This window comes from Lontra canadensis, unplaced genomic scaffold, assembly GCF_010015895.1.
Source record: "Lontra canadensis isolate GAN:19392208 unplaced genomic scaffold, GSC_riverotter_1.0 scaffold23, whole genome shotgun sequence".
Lineage (NCBI taxonomy): Eukaryota > Metazoa > Chordata > Mammalia > Carnivora > Mustelidae > Lontra > Lontra canadensis.
Genome location: NW_022631017.1, coordinates 11,815,023 through 11,832,281, shown reverse-complemented (window position 1 = coordinate 11,832,281; position 17,259 = coordinate 11,815,023). Strand labels below are relative to the sequence as shown.

Sequence of the window (17,259 nt, the reverse complement as noted above, 5' to 3'; positions counted from 1 at the left end):
TTGTACTTCTTGTATCTTAATGTTTTTTAAAAATCCTTCCTTACTCCAAGATCAACCTTTCAAGATCACCTTATACTTTCCTCTAAAATTTTAAAATTTTTAAAGTTTTTTTTTAAATTTTTTTATTATTTTTATTTTTCCATCTACAACTTATTTTTTATATACTATAAAGTAGGAATCCATTTTTTCCATAATACAAGTATCAATTGTTATTTTTAAAGTTTTAAAGTCTGAGACATGCACCATGCTCTCCAAGAAGTATATTCATTCTAATCATAAAAGGTTAAGAAACTACAGAAACCCCTCAATTTAGAAATTAGATTTATTCCAGCAAAGCTGAATGTTAAGTAGATCTTATTTGTTAAAAAAATTTCTATTATAAAACCAGAGACTGAGGCACCTGGCTGGCTCAGTCAGTAGAGCATGCAACTCCTGATCTCGGGGTTGTGAGTTCAAGCCCCATACTGGGCACAGAAATTACTTTACATAAATAAATAAATAAATAAATAAATAAGCAAGCAAGCGCTGTGGCCAAAGGTTAACTCTTGGCTTGCTTTAAAAAAATTTTTAAAAATCAGGATTCCTTACCTTTTGTTAGCTTCCAAAACACAGGTAAATATCAGTTTCCCAATAATGCAGGAGCTATTGTTTGAGAAACAGTATCTTCAGTATCTACTTAACATTCAGTGTAGAGTCTCAACCTTTACTGTACAGTAAAATCACCCAGAGTCCTTTCAAAAAATCAGATACCCAGATTATATACCCCAAACCAACTGAATCTATCTCTAGGAGTAGGACCCAGGCATTAATAGGTTCTAAAGCCCCACAGGTGATTCTGATGTGCAGCCAAGGTTAAGATTTACTACTCAATGGAGAGGCGTAATAGAAACACCTGACCAAATTTGTTCCTAACATTTCCTCAGTAAGCTATGTAAACAGTTTTTCGACCACATATAGAATTCAGACACTTAAAGAGTATCAGAGTCCCTAAGGAAAGGAGACTCTGATGTGTCTGACTATACCAAAGTTAAGTATCTCCAAGTTCATGTGAGAAAAAGATATCCATGATGAATTTCAGTTACTACGTCTCCAGAAGTGTTTGGTTTAAGATAATGCCTCTCCCAGGGCTTAGGCTGACTAAAAAAATCATTATACTCAAAGCACAGTCTGGTATGAGGCCCACTGATGGGCTTAAAAAATGCAAGCCTTTCTTTTGATGCTTTCTTAAACAACCTTATAGGCATCCATTTCCACTAGGACAGACAGCTACTTCCCAGTGACCTACTCACCGAGTTATTAAAGATACTAGAGAACTCTAGCTCAGTGTTTGACTAGGAAGTCTGACTAAAATACAGTATTTGGCAAACCCACCAAGTAACTACCGCATACACCGACAAGCAGAAGTGCCACCATTTCTAGATGATACATGTATTTGACCATCACTCTGAACTAGCCATCGTCTTCCACGACTGCTGTTCTTGCTTTCTACACCCAATTGTTAGCTTAGCTTTACCGTCATTTACTTCATCCACTATGGGTTTCTAGCAAAACTTAAATATGTGGTGATATACATTTCTATTATCTCTGGTCTATAATTTTCCAATAACTAGACACTGGGACATACAGATTATACTTCAGATATAAACCAATGAATCAGAATAAAAGTCTGCCTAGAAAGCAATATTTCACTAGTGAATCTGTACTACTTAAATAACTTCCAATGTATCATCAAGGTAAATGCAGTAATGATAATTATTTTTAGGCTTGTAGGGCATAATGTTATATGTACATACTTAAATACTTATAAAGTTAAAAGCACTTTCCTTGGGACGCCTGGGTGGCTCAGTTGGTTAAGCGGCTGCCTTCGGCTCAGGTCATGATCCCAGCGTCCTGGGATCAAGTCCCACATCAGGCTCCTTGCTCGGCAGGGAGCCTGCTTCTCCCTCTGCTTCTGCCTGCCTCTCTGTCTGCCTGTGCTCGCTCACTCTCTCTCCCTCTGTCTCTGACCAAAAAAAAAAAAAAAAAAAAGCACTTTCCTTAAATTTCTCTCCAATTTTTATCACCAAGTTCTCTTTTCCACCACAAAGGAGGAAAGGGTGGGGCAGGTGAACTGAAATCTTGACTTGCACAAGTGAATCAAATTTTTAAAAGTTTGAAAACCGGGGCGCCTGGGTGGCTCAGTGGGTTAAGCCGCTGCCTTCGGCTCGGGTCATGATCTCAGGGTCCTGGGATCGAGCCCCGCATCGGGCTCTCTGCTCTGCAGGGAGCCTGCTTCCTCCTCTCTGTCTGCTTGTGATCTCTCTCTGTCAAATAAATAAATAAAATCTTTAAAAAAAAAAAAAAAGTTTGAAAACCACTGCCTTAAAGCTCTGGGTAAGGTGTCTGTAACTAAGTTTCATCTTGAGAGACCTCCAGTTTAAATATATCTCCTTTACAACACCATAAAAATAGGGAACAGGTGGAATAGGAAGGAAAGGGGTTGTCACCAAAGTAAAGGATCAGAATGAAGTCCTCCATTAAAACATCACAACCAAAACAACCTAATATTATCTTCCCTCTTTCAAAAGATTACCTTGGGTGCCACTGGCAGTATGACAGTGTCCTAGTAAGGTAATCTTAAAAGCAAGGAATAGATATGCTGTAAATACTTGTTGAATGCAAATTCACGTACCTATTTTTTAAACTTATTCATACTCGGTTTGTAACATTTAAGAAACCACAGATTTTACTTACTAGCTGACGTCTATTTCTTTTCCAGGTTTCTGCTTTCCTTTTGGAATTCATGTTCTGGAAAGCTAAAAGCAAAGAGAACAAGTCCCAATCAAGTTTAGACAGGTATGTTTACTACTTTTTTAGGCTCTGGTTCAAGCCCCATGAGATCTTAAAGTCTTGCCTTTCTGCCCATACATTAGTAACTCTAGATAACATACTTCCCAGCAAGTCTGTAAACCCAAATCAAAGGCATGGAAGCATTAGCTCAAGAATCACAAAGTCATGTGGGTCATGTGGCCACAAAAGATAACAGTCATTCATCAGAATTACAGGACTGCAGTTTCATCAGCAGCCAAGGTCCCAAATTGGACCTAAGACACTGATAATTTCTCAAAATTACCATCAAGTAATTTCCATGAGTAATAACTGGTCCATATTCAGAGACTTCAGAATTAAAATACATTTTTGGTATAAGTTACTCCAGGATGAACTGTAATTATACTACATAGTTTCAATGGTTTCACAGTGCTGGAGTGAAGATAACACTTACAAAGATCAGTTTCTTTCTGCCATGACAGAAGGAAGCACGTAGGATAAATCTAATCTGGAGTTGGTCCCAGGACTTGGTCCTCTACTTCCGCTTGCCTGCCCTATATTCATTTCCAGTAACCTTCTCAGCAGAGTTCCTAAGACGGCTCTTCTCAATATCTGCCTCAGTATATCTGGTAGCACTCATCTTGCCTCATCATACAATAAAAACCACAGGCACACCTGGGAGGATACTTTTATTCTCTAGACTCATGCTGTGAGAATCTCCTAATCCATCCTGCGTATTTTGGTTACCAAGAGAACAGCTCTTCCAGGCCCAGGTAAGGGATAAAAAGGCTAACACCACTGTTTTTACACTTACTGAAATCACTTGGGAGGCTGTGGTTCAGATTCCTATAAAATTCTGTCCTGTGTGCTTTTTTCAGTCCTGTGCAAAGGCCAAAGTCAGAAAGCTTCACATGGCCCTGTGGGGAAGAAGAAAAAAGGTAATGGATGAACATCCAGAGATGGGGAACAGACATTATACTCTCAGGCCCCTTCCAGTATCCATTACAGATCCAGAGTCTGCTCTCTTTTTTTAATTTGTTTATGGGGGAAAATAAATAAAAAATCAAATTTTAAAAGATCCTATTATATTAAATACTACTAATAAAAGTATTTCAATTTTTACATACTATTTTTTTATCCAAATATAAACTTCCCAACAGTTTAAACCCTCCATGGCATTTGAAGATACTTCCATGACTTTTTTTTTTTAAGATTTTATTTATTCATTTGACAGGGAGAGCACAAGCAAGGGGAGCAGGAGGCAGAGGGGAGGGAGAAGCAGACTCCTCAGTGAGCTGAGAGCCCCACATGGAGCTCGACTCCAGGACCCTGGGATCATGACCCGAGCCAAAGGGAGACGCTTAACTGACTGAGCCACCCAGACTGCCCCCACCTTTTTTTTAAAGTAGGCTCCACACTCAGCATGGAGCTCAATGTGGAGCTTGCACTCAAGACCTGAGCTGAGATCAAGAGTCAGACTCTTAACCAACTGAACCACCTAGGTGCCCCCTCTTATTACTTCTTAAACTCATTCACTCAGATAGTCCTGTGTTTCTACATGGTTTTCAAAATCACCATTTTTAATGTCTACATAATATTCAAATGACTGAGGGGGTGCCTTCAGCTCAGGTCATGATCCCAGCATTCTGGGATCCAGTCCCATGTCCCTGCTCAGCTGGGCATCTGCTTCTCCCTCCCCCTGCTCTTGCACTCACGTGCTCTCTCTCTTTTCCTCCCTCTCAAATAAAATCTTTAAAAAAATTTCAAATGGGGCGCCTGGCTGGCTCAGTGGGTTAAAAAAAATTCAAATGACTTAGCACATTATTTTTTACCTAACCATTGTCCCAATTCTGGATGCTTATTCCATTTCGAATTCTTCACTCTCATATAATGTGGATTATAAGGACCCCTGTGATAGAGTCTGTGTTCCCAACCCTAACCATGCGAGGTACAGAGGACAGTCTCCATAAATGATTGTGAAATAATGAGTAAATGAACAAATTTTTGTTCATGTAACTTCGCCTCTTAAATTGTTTCTTTATGATACAGCCCAAGAAATAAATTATTCCAAAGACAAAGAATCAATATTATCGCATAGTTCCTGACAAACGTTGCTATACTGTATTTTAATCTTAAGTGTCTGGCTTTATCAGTCTCTTCAAGGAACACTTACACCTCCTCTGAGCCAAGCCTCATGTTTTAAATGTGTCGTCTCATTTATAACTCTTAAGCCACACTTCAATGACTCAGACTCATTAAATGGCTTGCTGGTGAAATGGCAGAACCAAAGCCAGAAATCAATTCAAGTTCCTTTTCTCCAGACCAGGATTACCTACCCTCTCCAACCCCCTGATCTCATCTGGAAAATGGAAATAATGGTATCTTCCTGGCAGGAATGATGAGAATTAATGCATATAAGGCTCCTAACCTAGTGCCTGGCACATAAGCAGTCCTGAGGAAGAGCCAAGTGTTCTTGGGGTGATGAAATTTCAAGTAGATAAGGAAGTAAAGCCAAAAATACAGGAGGAAATCCTCATACTCAGGGATCTACACTGTTCAAGATCACATAATTAGAAGTGGTGTGGCCAAGGTTTAAGTCCCGGTGACTTCAACATCTGTGGTCTTTCCATACCACATTCCTTCAGGACATCCTTAGGCCTTAACATATAAACTTCTCAGGATAGAGAAAGAGGCTACAGAAGCACTGCTCAGATGGGTCAAGTTTTGTTTTGTTTTACAGAAATCACATTAGGTTTGGTGGTGTGTGTATACACACATGCATGCACAACAAAGTAAACAGCCAAACGAAGACAGCTTTGAGCTTGCTAGCCTGGCATCATTTCTTTCGTATCTGCAAATAACTTGTTGTACAAGTCAAGGAACAGAGTTTAATTCCAGTTCTCAAAACTAGACTTCACCTGGACACCTCTAAGAAAGGAATGTGTCTTAAAAAGCAGTACCTGAAGCAAATGCTATTCAAGCCTACATTCTTAGGGAATTCTTTAGCTATCCTAAGTATGCAGCAGGAACTCAAAACATCTCATTTCACTTCTAGAATCTGTATAGCTGAACACCTAAATAAGCTTGCTTGTGAGAACATTTTTCTACAAGTCTGGGCTAGCATCTTGTAGACAGCGAATGTGCACCTAAAAGGGCTCCCGACTTCTCCTCAGCCACACTGAGGCCCCAAGTTCCTTGCCGTCAAGATGTTTGCTGGACCTCCACATAGACTATGGGGTTCAACTAAGCCTGCACTAAGACACCCAGAGTACAGGACCAGGGCATCTGAACCCAACCACATAAAGTAAGGCCACTGCTCTATTAAAAGTATATCTAAACACAATGACATAGAAAATTAATTTTATATACATTAACATTTTAAAAGCAGAATGCCAAGCTACTTTTAGGCTATTAACTGTATATAAATTATAAACACAAAGAGAAGAGGTACTGAAGATACTGTACCAAAATAGTAGCTATCTTCGAATGATGAGGTTATAGGTATTTTTCTTCTTTATAACTCTTTATACTGTTCAAATTTTCTACTATGTATATACATTATTCTTATGAAGAAATTAGCTACTACCCAGAAATTATTTGGTAAATGTCCTGCCACCTCAAAATAGAAAGATAAAATTTTTTTAAAGAAAATATACCAATAGCTCAGGTTTCCCAAAGATCACAAGCAAATTATCAAAAGGCAGCACTGAGCTGGCTCAGTCAGTGGAGCATGTGACTCTAGATCTCGGGGTTATGAGTTCAAACCCCACAGTGGGTGGAGAGATTACTTAAATAAATACAACTTTTTTAAAAAATGGGAATAAAGAAAAATACCCTAAGAATTAAATTCACTGTTCTATGTAGAAGAAAAGTTCAGCCCAGACAACAATTCTGTGTAACAGAACAAAACATCCTAAAATTTTAGAGCTGGAAGGGACTCTGGAGCCTCTCTGGATCAATATATTCACTTTACAGATACATGAGGTCTGGACAGTGGGGAGACTTGCCAAGGAGCAGCCAGCAATCTAGCAGCACAGGGACTCTCTTCTTATCTGCTGTGAGTTTAAGAACCAAGCAAGTGAACTCATTTCCATGTCTAAAGAAAAATACAACAAGACCAGTACAGAGGTTGAGCACGACTCTTCTTTAAGCAGAGGGCAAATGATCTGGAACCTGAACTTTGGGACGGACTGCTGTTGTTGTTTTTGTTTGCCTTACTTCCTGTTTCTTGGCTGGGTTCCTCAACTAATAAGGTTGCCCAACAGAGGGGTTCCCAATAGGTGATGCATTAGAGTTAATTATATGCTAGGAAAAGATGACTATCTTTGGCTTTATTATAAAATAAGCTTCTAAATCAATTTTCCTCTTAATCATTTTCAAAAAGGTCCTTTATTATTCAGAAGAATGTTCAATCAAATTATAGAGTCATACACCTTCCAGAGAAGGGAAGTAACAGCAAACTTACCTGTAAAAAAAAAAAAAAGAGAGAGAGAGAGAGAAAAGAAGAATATACAAGGCAGTTCCTGGCTCCCTTACTACGATTACAAGTGGTACAGGTGTGAAACCAGAGACTGCTCAGATGAGGAAACACACATCGAGCATGCTACTCTCCTAGCACAGTACCTTGCTGTCCAGGAGAAGGTTGTCTGGCTTGATGTCTCTGTGGATGAATCCAAGTTGGTGAATGGAGTCTATGGCTAATACTGTTTCTGCTATATAAAACTGAGTCTCCTCTTCTGTCAGGGTATCTTTCTTCATTAATAGGGTCATCATGTCCCCTGGAAACAAGAAGATACAAACCACCATACACACACACACACACACACACACACATACACACACACACAAACACACGCACACGACAATACATGAGTAAGTGCCAGTTTTCAGATAGGTCTTCCCTATCTGCCTACATAAGGCAGTGCTAAACAGGCCTCTTCTGTGTTCCAGAAACTGACCCCACACTGCCATTATAGGTGGAAATGGGAAGTAGTCTCTAACACTTAAAGGTAAAATTCAAAGCCACAGAGAGCAAAATGCTTTTAACCTAATCTGATGCTGACCACTGAGCAGTGATTTCCACCGCACTTAGGGGAGAAAAAGGATATTTCTTTCTCTCTCTCTTACACACACACACATACACACACACACACACACACACACACACACACGCATGCACAATTTGCTTAGGGTAATTTTTTTAACTTGGGGAAAAATTGCTTTATTTTTCACTTTGCCTGAGAACTTCTCTATCCCGAGAACCCAATGTCATTTCCACATAGGTTATACTGCCTCTGTTGTAGACAGAGGCCAAAATGCCAAACAAAAAGTAAATATATGAGGAGGCAGAAAACAAGTTCTCCAGTCTCTACCTACAAAACACTTGAACATAAACAAATAAAAAGATGGGATTTAGGTAGCAGAGCGGAAGTCAACAAAAGCTAAAAAGGAACTGAAAATGCTATCTCCTGGGATATGTAATGGCTGCCTGCCCAAGTACAGAGTGAACACCTCCCAAGATCAGTGGAGTTTTTTCTCCAGTGTTTTATTATAGGTAGTTAAATATACACTGATATGCTTGATGCAACTTTTATGACACAATTATCAGTATTCTAGCAGTTAAAAGGTAAACTCCCTAGTTTTCTGCAAAGTCAAAATTTAACTATTTCTGCTTAATACCAGCAACATAAAATGGCGAGAAAAAAAAAGATTCTGATCCTAATTCAATGGTCAGACAAAAGCAAAGCAAAGAAAATATGTGTAAGAAGTTTAAAGCTAAGAGAAACAGGAAAGATTCAATTTAGATTCCATATAAAGCCATTTATGGTCAGAAAACAGGAAAAGAGAAAGAAACCTCTGATTTTAATAGAACATCATGCTTTTTTTTTAAATTTCATTTATAATTTGGGGGGAATTTTTTTATATTCCTGGAAAAAAGGGGATATTTTAACACTCAGACAAAACTCAAAGCATTTATTAAAACGCTCTCTTTTTTTGACCCAAGACTTAAAAAACAGGATTCTCTAATCACTCCTGGCAGCTACATATTCAATCTGGAGGCACACCAGAGACATGGGAGTGGTGCACTCGGGCCAGCTCTAGAGTAGCTGTGTGGCCTTAGCGCTGTGGCCCAGGAGAGTAGCCGGTGGCCTCACCTGTGCGAGTCTGCCCAGATGATCAGAGAGCTCAAGGCAGATGGTCTATGGCTTTGCAGGCCAGCTCCACCGAGTGCAAAGGGCAGGGTCCAGGAGACATGAGGAGCTATGGAAGATGGAGCATGTAAGGCTCGAGGAGACACGTGTTGAGGGGCTGGGGACTGAGCCGGTTCTTATTCTTATTTAAGAACTGGCATCTAAATGTTCAAAAGTTTCTCCTCATTCTACCACAGACTCTTTCCTAACTTGCATTTTAACTGTTCGTTAAAAACTGATGACTCTAGATCTAAAGAAAGGTTATCACAGGATAAAAATATTATGCCACAGTTGTATTTGCTTTGTTATAGAACCAAAAAGAGAAAAAGTTTTCTTTTTTTCCCCCCACCAGGGTTTGCTCACAGCTCATCTGCTCACTTGCAAACAGACTGTGTTCCCCAGAACAGATGGTATGTTCTGTTATGGGTTCACTTTGGAGCAGTCTTAGGAGATACACATGCTGAGTTATGTAAAACTTGAAATCTCAGAAATGAGAAACTGTTTCTGGCTACTGATATAGGTAATGAGAAAGTCACTCCTTATTAATACAAGTTACAGAAAAAGAAACAAAAAAGTTGAAGCAAAGAATGTAATAGCTTCAATTTGGTCACCTGGGTAATTGATTATACATGATTCCCACTGACAGGAGAGCAGGCAGAGTCCCTATTTTATTCCTATATATTGAAAAAGAAAAAGAAAAGAAAGAAATGTCCATCTGAAATCATGAGAATGAATGAGAAGGTTACTTTTATGGCACTAAGAATTGTAGAAAGGCACCCCAGCACAAGACAGGTTACTGACCTCGTTTACAGACCTAAAAAAGATACAGAAAGCAACTTTGTGAGCACGGTTAAAAGTAGAAAGGAGGGTTAATTGACGTGAGAGTGAGAGAAACCACAGAACAAAAAGGAAAAATGACCTTTCATCGTCAAGTAATTACCTCCAGGCAGGAACTCCATGATTAGGTAGAGGTTTAGCTTATCCTGAAAACTATAGAACATTTTCACAACCCACAAACTGTCTGCCTCCACTAGAATGTCACGCTCCGCACGAATGTGGCCAACCTGGAGGTATACGCATTTGATTAATGACAAGCCTTGCTCTGCTTTATTCGACTGTATATTTGTTTAAACAATTTAAATACTGTTTGAGTATTAAATTGTGATGACGTAAAAGATCTAATTTGTGCTCAGGCAAACGTATGAACTCAAAACGGAAAACATTTGACTTGAAGGTATTCAGTCATGAACACCTGAGTGATGAAAGGCTTAAAAAAATAACACAACGAATGGCTGTAATGCAAACGGCAACTTTCACAGTGCTAGAAATTGAACTTCTGATTAGTTAAAACTACCATTCTTTGGCACAGCTTTTTGTCCCAATAACCTTTTAAGACAAAAAGAAGTCCCCAAGATGAGACTCTCTAAACAAGTCTTGCCTTGGGTCTGCAAGGTTATCTGCAAGGAAAGCGCCCTGGTTGACAGTTCTAGAACACTACTCCACACCATTCGGTTCACTGCTGCACACAGAGAAAAGTGCTCAGTTCTTACTAAGCTGAATGTAAGAACATCTAAGAGAAGTTACGGATTCAAATTTCTGGTATTTCCAATTTTCTGCTCTTATAAACTAGCTAAGGAGACCAAGTTGCCAAAAATTTGGGAAAACTGGCAGAATTACTTCATTACAATAATATTTAATTATCAAATTTACCTTATCTACTTTAAATATGTAATAGTAATCAAAACACTGCTGCATGTTATCAAATCCCAACCCCTCCTTACATAAGTATCATAAGATGCAAAGCTGGGTTCATCCATGTCTATGTTTATTAAGACCCAGTCCAATCCTTGAGTAGAGGTTTTGCTCTTAACATACACTGCAGGGCTTGACTTCTCCTCTATGTTTGGAGGTGAAGATGTACTAAAGCTCACAAACTGGCCCTTCTGTGGCAAACTCAGCCCCTGGTTGTTGTTTTATTTGCTACGATGTTCTATTTGTTTGCTTGTTTTATCGGAATCTCTTTGGCAAAGTCAGGCACTCACTCTTCCAGTTGGACGCAGCTCCCAACCCTCTCCCATCTTAGACATAAGCTGCCTTATTCTTTCTGCAGGCCTCAGGGCACTTGACTTTACGGATTTCGGTTCCAAGTCTGTACTAAAATTGTTTAGGGACTTTTTAAATAGTTTCAATGTTGCAGAAAATTTCCATTTTGTACATCTCTACTTAGGGTACGAGGGTGGGAAAATGGAAGAAAAGGGTGGTAAGGAACAGTGTTAGGAAATCAGGAAGAAACTGAGTAAGGGTAGATGTTTTTCCTCAGCTTTCATAAAGAAGCAAAGTTTTGGGAAACAGTAATGCCACCTGCTCGACTGCAGCTGAGGCCAGGCCCTGGGCATTAGCAGACATGAAGACCTTTACTTGTCGCAGGGAGCCAAAGAAAAGGGGAGGGACCACTACTACCACTCATCAGTCACCCTGGAGGACAGAATGGTGACTGCCACATTCTCTGTTTGCCAAGGGGAAAGCTCTAGGTCACCTGTGCATACCTTGACCTTCCGTCCTGGGGCTGAAACAGCAGCTAGGAACCCCAAGAGTAGAGTGGAGTCAGGTAAATAGGGAGGGAAGAACCAGAGGTGCAACTCACATCAGAGGCTCCCTTTCCCTGTTCTGTAAATATTTAATGGGGTAGAGAGCTAAATGCTAGCTGCTCCCCTAAGTGCTAGAAAAGCAAAGATAAAAGTGCGTATTTTGTCCCATTCTAATATGATATTGGCATCACAACAGGAAGTTTTCCTTTGCAATGTAAGAGAAACATGAAAAAAAATAGCTAAATGCTGGTCTCTTATCCTCTAAAATTTATTATCCTTAAAAATTTCCACCCTATGGATCAGGATAACAACCTGAACTCTCAGTGAGTAGCTTTAATTCCTGTTCAGTTTAGTAAAAGCAAACAACAAACTTTTCCTATAGATAAGGCACCTCTACCTACAAAAAGTGAGGCTCTGAATCTAAACTTTGTCAGCCCCACCCAAAAGTGATGGATCTGCACTGGTCTACTTCCTGTCACACCCGACACAAACTATGCTTCAGGATGGCTGATCCAGGCAGCGTGTGGGGCCAGAGACTTTAACTGGACCACCCCGAGATCAAACCCACAGAGTCCAACAGCACGGTGAGCTAACAATTCAGTTAATGCATTGTTTAAAATCCTATTCTCAGAGAAAGCCCCTCTACTCTCATGTAGAGAACTTTAGAAAATGATTTTGAAGAAGGTACAATATTCAAAAAACTATTTTTACACCCTATGCTTGGATTGTCCTCTGTGACCCTGCTGGGCAACAGGCACACGCTATGAAGGACCAATAAGGGAAAGTCCTCATACACACTTCTTTTAACAATGTGATTCTGAACACTAATTGTTTGATGAAGAAATGTTTTTAAAGCCTTTGTTTAAAAAAACTACAGGAAATAGGTCTTGTAAAAATAAACTTTACTCACGAAATACAAAATACACTGACTAATCAATATAGTTTTACATTTCATTTTTCAAGACTAACTGAAACTCTTTCACTGCCTATACCCATTCCACACACTAATTTCAGATAATACATAAACAGGGCTGTTGAGCGTTCTGAATGAAGCCGGCATTAGCATAAGCTATGATGTCTGAAGGTTCACTGCCAGGGTATTTGATACTCTCAACCAAAATTCCTGTGACTCTAAGCTTATGGGTAGTGTATGAAAATTGAAGAGAAAATAAAAACTCCAAATGGTGACTGAAACTTAAAAGGCAGAGAAGCCTCAGCGATCATGTCTCAAGAGGCAGAAGGGACTGGCTGCAGAGCTGCTCTCCATTCCTGCTCTTGCACTCTACACCCAGAGCTCTCCTTGCCACAGGGTCTCTCTTTGCCCTCCTGGAGCATCTGATCCTTTACAGGACATATGCAGGCATCACCCACTACAATCTGTTCTTAAGCAAACCGCTCAATGAAATTAGATTTACAGAAACACAGCATTCTTATTTTTAATATGCTGTCCAATATTAAAAATTTTATTTTGCATAAAGTACTTCTGCATCTTATAGATCTCTATGCAAAGTAGGTTTAGGTTTTAGAAGGTGCTCTTAATCCTTAAAAGAGAATTTGCACTGCTCTGCCGTTTGCATTAGATTTTTTCAAATTCATTCAGAAAGAAGACTGGTCTCTCTTGGGTAGTAACGAGCTACTCAGAAGACCCAACTTTGGTTTGAGGGTACATAATGAAGCATAGTAAGACACATTTTAGATTCCAAATTCCAAATTCTGGTTCCCAAGTCTCAGTTCCAAGGTATATATATACAATTTCTCTTAGCATTCAGTAGGAACACGCTACCACAGCAAGTGTGACCTCAAAAACAGGCTCCTCCTGACAAGCACAGTTTGTAATCAACTGGGAGACACAAACAGCAGATGCTTCTAATAGGTTTTCAACTTTTAAAAGACCACACAACATAAGGCAGTACTTGTCCTTTTAAGATATATGTAACTGCTTCTTTGTTGGGGAAAGAAAAGTAATATTATATGTATATTCACACATGACAGTGCTAAAGGAAACTGTAATAAGAAAATACATTTCAAATAAACAAAAAGAACAGTTCTACATGACAAAAAATTTTATAAGTTGACTAAAATCACTGCTACAATTGTGGTTTACCTGCTCTTTTTCAAGCATATCTGCTTTACGTAGTATTTTCATTGCATATACATGCCCTGTATCTTTCTTCTGAACAAGCCGCACCTAAAAGTTATAAAAGAAATGCCAAGTCAAAAGTTCACAATGTCAAGCTAGCGCTTTCATGTACTACAAGAAATAATTTAAACTAAAAAAGTATTACAATATTAATATAAGCAACCAGCAATAACAAAGCAGAAAAAAGTGCCTTTTAATGTTCCAAAATGGATATATTTATTATATACCATGAAGTCAGCCCTGAAAACATTCTCAAACATCTCCACATCTGAACAGCTTTGGCTCCCTAGTTGAACACATCAATCTAATTTAAAACCCTTTCAAACTTAAGGACTCATTACACCCAAGGTACATGTCATCCAATCAGCTCAGAACCCTAAGGAAGTGATGACAACAATGTTTAATACAACAGCAAAAGCTCATGCATAGGAAAAACGTCTAGAAGGGAAAAAAACCTAAAATGTATAATTAGGGAAATGGGGTTTTTGCAGTTTTCCTTTCTCTTTTTTATCTTCCAATGTTTTGAAAAAGAACAGGTAATTTTATGATGAAAAGAAAATTAATGGTCTGCAAATCCAAAGACAAACTTCTTGTCAAGTCCCTTCATATCACCACCCTGCACCGCACCCCCTCCCCAATAAGTATGCTTTCTTCTCCCTGCACCTTTCTTCAGTTTTTCCTGACTGAGTCCCATGTCCCTTCCTCCCTAAACAGAAAACCCTTTTAGACGTGGTACTGTACCTTTCCCTCTCTCCACAAGCCAACAGGGATTCTGAACACTGAGGGATCAATTTCATCTTTCACTTGTGCCTCTAAGTTCGTTGCTCTCATTTCCCCTAGGTATGGCTTTTTAATAATATGCTGCTCTTTTTATACAAAGTTAATGAAACTATTGCATCAGTAAGCCGTTCACTTTGGGTGTTTTCCTTTAATGAAGATGACCTTGCACAGGCTCATTCAAACCCTCCCCAACAGACTGCCCTTGTGACTAAGCAGGATGCGTCCACAGGACCAGGTGGGATGAAGTGGCAAATGCTTTCAACTCTCTACCACTATCTGTATAACCCATTGTTATAAATTCTGTTTCCTAGGGCCATCATTAGAGCAATAGCAATCTGAGGGGAAGAAATAAAGGGTGGAGATATGCTGTTAGTTTGCTCCTGGGGAGGCAGTGTGATCCTAGGAAAAGCGAGAGCTTTAAGTTCAGGAACTCCTTTAAGAAACAAAGCAAATGGGCAAAGGGGTAAAAAAGAGAAAGAGGCAAACCAAGAAACAGAGAACTACAGAGAACAATCTGATGGTTACCGTAGGAGAGGCGGGTGGGGGGATAGGTGATGGTGATTAAGGAGCACACTTGTTGTGATGAGCACCAAGTAAATTAAAAACTAAAAAGAAAAAATAAAAATCAGGAACTCCTGGGCCCAACTTCTGGTACTGATGCTCACTGGTTGTGTGACAATGGAACATTATATATCCCCCCCTGAGTCTTAATTTCATCATCCATAAAATGAGTTATTGTCATGATTGTAAGAGAGAAGCACTCAGTAGATAATAAGTATTGATTTCTTCTACCTTTCAACTCTCCCTCTAGATCAATACTTAGAGCATCAACACCATCTCTGGCAAAACAGAAGAACAATCAGAGACCTGGGACAGTGGAGGGGGACATAAAGGACAGACGGAGCAGTTACGAGGTGGGGCTGGCATGCCTGACCCACCTACTCCATATTGCAGATCTATCAACAATCAAGAACTCACGGTATGTCAGCAGCTTCAGAGTTGTGTGGTGTTTTTGTATCTGATACATAGCTGTGGTTTTTTACCTCACCGAATGCTCCTCTGCCTATTACTTTTAAGGACTCAAAATCTTCCAATCCAAGCCTTGTTCTCTTCAAACGAAGAAACTCTGTTTCCTTCCGTGCATGCGCTGACCTCCTCAAACGCTTCTAATGTTTAAAGGGGGAGAGAAGTGGGAAGGGGAGGAGCTGAAACTGCAACTTCATAGCAGTCTTATTTGCGAATGGGAAAGCAGGACCAAGCGGACTAAGCAGAACCTTCTGAACCCTTAAGAGGTCACATCTCTCCTCCCCAGCCTTTGGACACAATAACCAAACCATACTGAACAGATGTGGAGTGCCTCCTCTGAGGACTCTGACCAACCTAGTTTGGCAATCAACTATCCTAACTTTTCTAAAGAAGGAAGAATAAACAACCAATATTTTCCTTTAAACTTCTATAAAATAAAAGGGCATAGGGTTTTCTCTAATTTCCCTCTGGGTTTAGTCTTTTTTTACACATTGGAGTTCATTTTATGCTCTATATTTCCCACAAGTTTTCAGTATTTTTCACCATTTTCCTGAATTCTATGATTCATTCCTATTTTTGAAGGCATTTCCACTTTCAGTTTCTTGCATAGTTTCTTAACTATATTTTCTCCTACCACGTCAGTAGACACTGGGAGGACTCATCTGAAGAGATATTTTGCCTGGATAATGATTTCAGAAATTTGCTCCACTCCTATCGAGACTTTTCTGTGATTTCCATAAGTATGCTATAAGTTGTTGTTGTTGTTGTTTTTAATTTTAATGTGATCTCATCTCTTTCTTTTCTTGGAATTCTGAATCTAGTTAACTTATTACAATTGTGCCTAGATAAATCTTCCTCTCCCTGGTACTTAGTAATGAATTTCTCCCTTTGCATGAGTACCTAAATCCAGAAGTACATCAGCCCTCATAAATTCCTCTAAGCCAAGCACCCTATGTACCAAGGCTAACAACTTGCTGAAAAAGATTTGCCATGCTGGGTTCAAGGAAGAATTTCCCAATATGAATTACCTCTTCATCTTTCAGGCCTTCTTCCTCCATCACTTTCTCTAACTTCTTTTGTCTAAAAATAAATAAAGATATTTGAAATAACAGTTGAATACCTTTCTGAAAAGTCCATATAAACACAGTATTTTTTTAAATGGTAAAAACAGGTAAATCTCATATGCTCATTAAAACAACAAATTACCGGGTGCCTGGGTGGTGCAGTCAGTTGGGTTACTGCCTCTTGGTTTCAGCCAAGGTCATGATCTCAGGGTTGTGAGATGGAGCCCCACGTCGGGCTCTGCGCTCAGCGTGGAGTCTACTTGAGGATTCTCTCTCTCCCCCTCCATCTGCCCCTCTCCCCATCCCCACCACTTGTGCACACATGTGCTCTCTCAAAAATAAATAAATCTTTAAAAAAAAATTACAGTTACTAACATAATTTTGAAAAAGACCGTATGTTAATGCAACAAAGAATCCTATTTCAAAATGAAAAGTTCTCTCTCTTTTTTCAAGTATTTCCCCTTTAAACAAACCACAAACAGCTGGTGTTTGATAACCTCTTCTATCAGGGTGTCTCTCTCTCTCCCTGACTGAACTCCACTTCCTTTATTTTTATATCTTCCTCCTCCTCCCTGCCATAAGCAAAGAGCAATAAACAACAGTAAAGGCAGAATTTAGAGATTCAAGGGGAGAGGCAGGAATGATCAAAACAGGTGACTGTC

General features: G+C 39.4%; 1 protein-coding gene across 1 annotated transcript in view; it reads right to left on the bottom strand.

Annotated features, from left to right (window-relative positions):
- STK38 (serine/threonine kinase 38) overlaps positions 1-17,259 on the bottom strand; it is a 40,977-nt gene that overhangs the window by 7,560 nt on the left and 16,158 nt on the right. Inside the window, 7 exon segments of the mRNA XM_032862362.1 lie at positions 2,734-2,795; positions 3,623-3,725; positions 7,432-7,586; positions 9,940-10,063; positions 13,692-13,775; positions 15,551-15,673; positions 16,562-16,613. Of these exon segments, the coding sequence (XP_032718253.1) occupies positions 2,734-2,795; positions 3,623-3,725; positions 7,432-7,586; positions 9,940-10,063; positions 13,692-13,775; positions 15,551-15,673; positions 16,562-16,613 (703 nt within the window).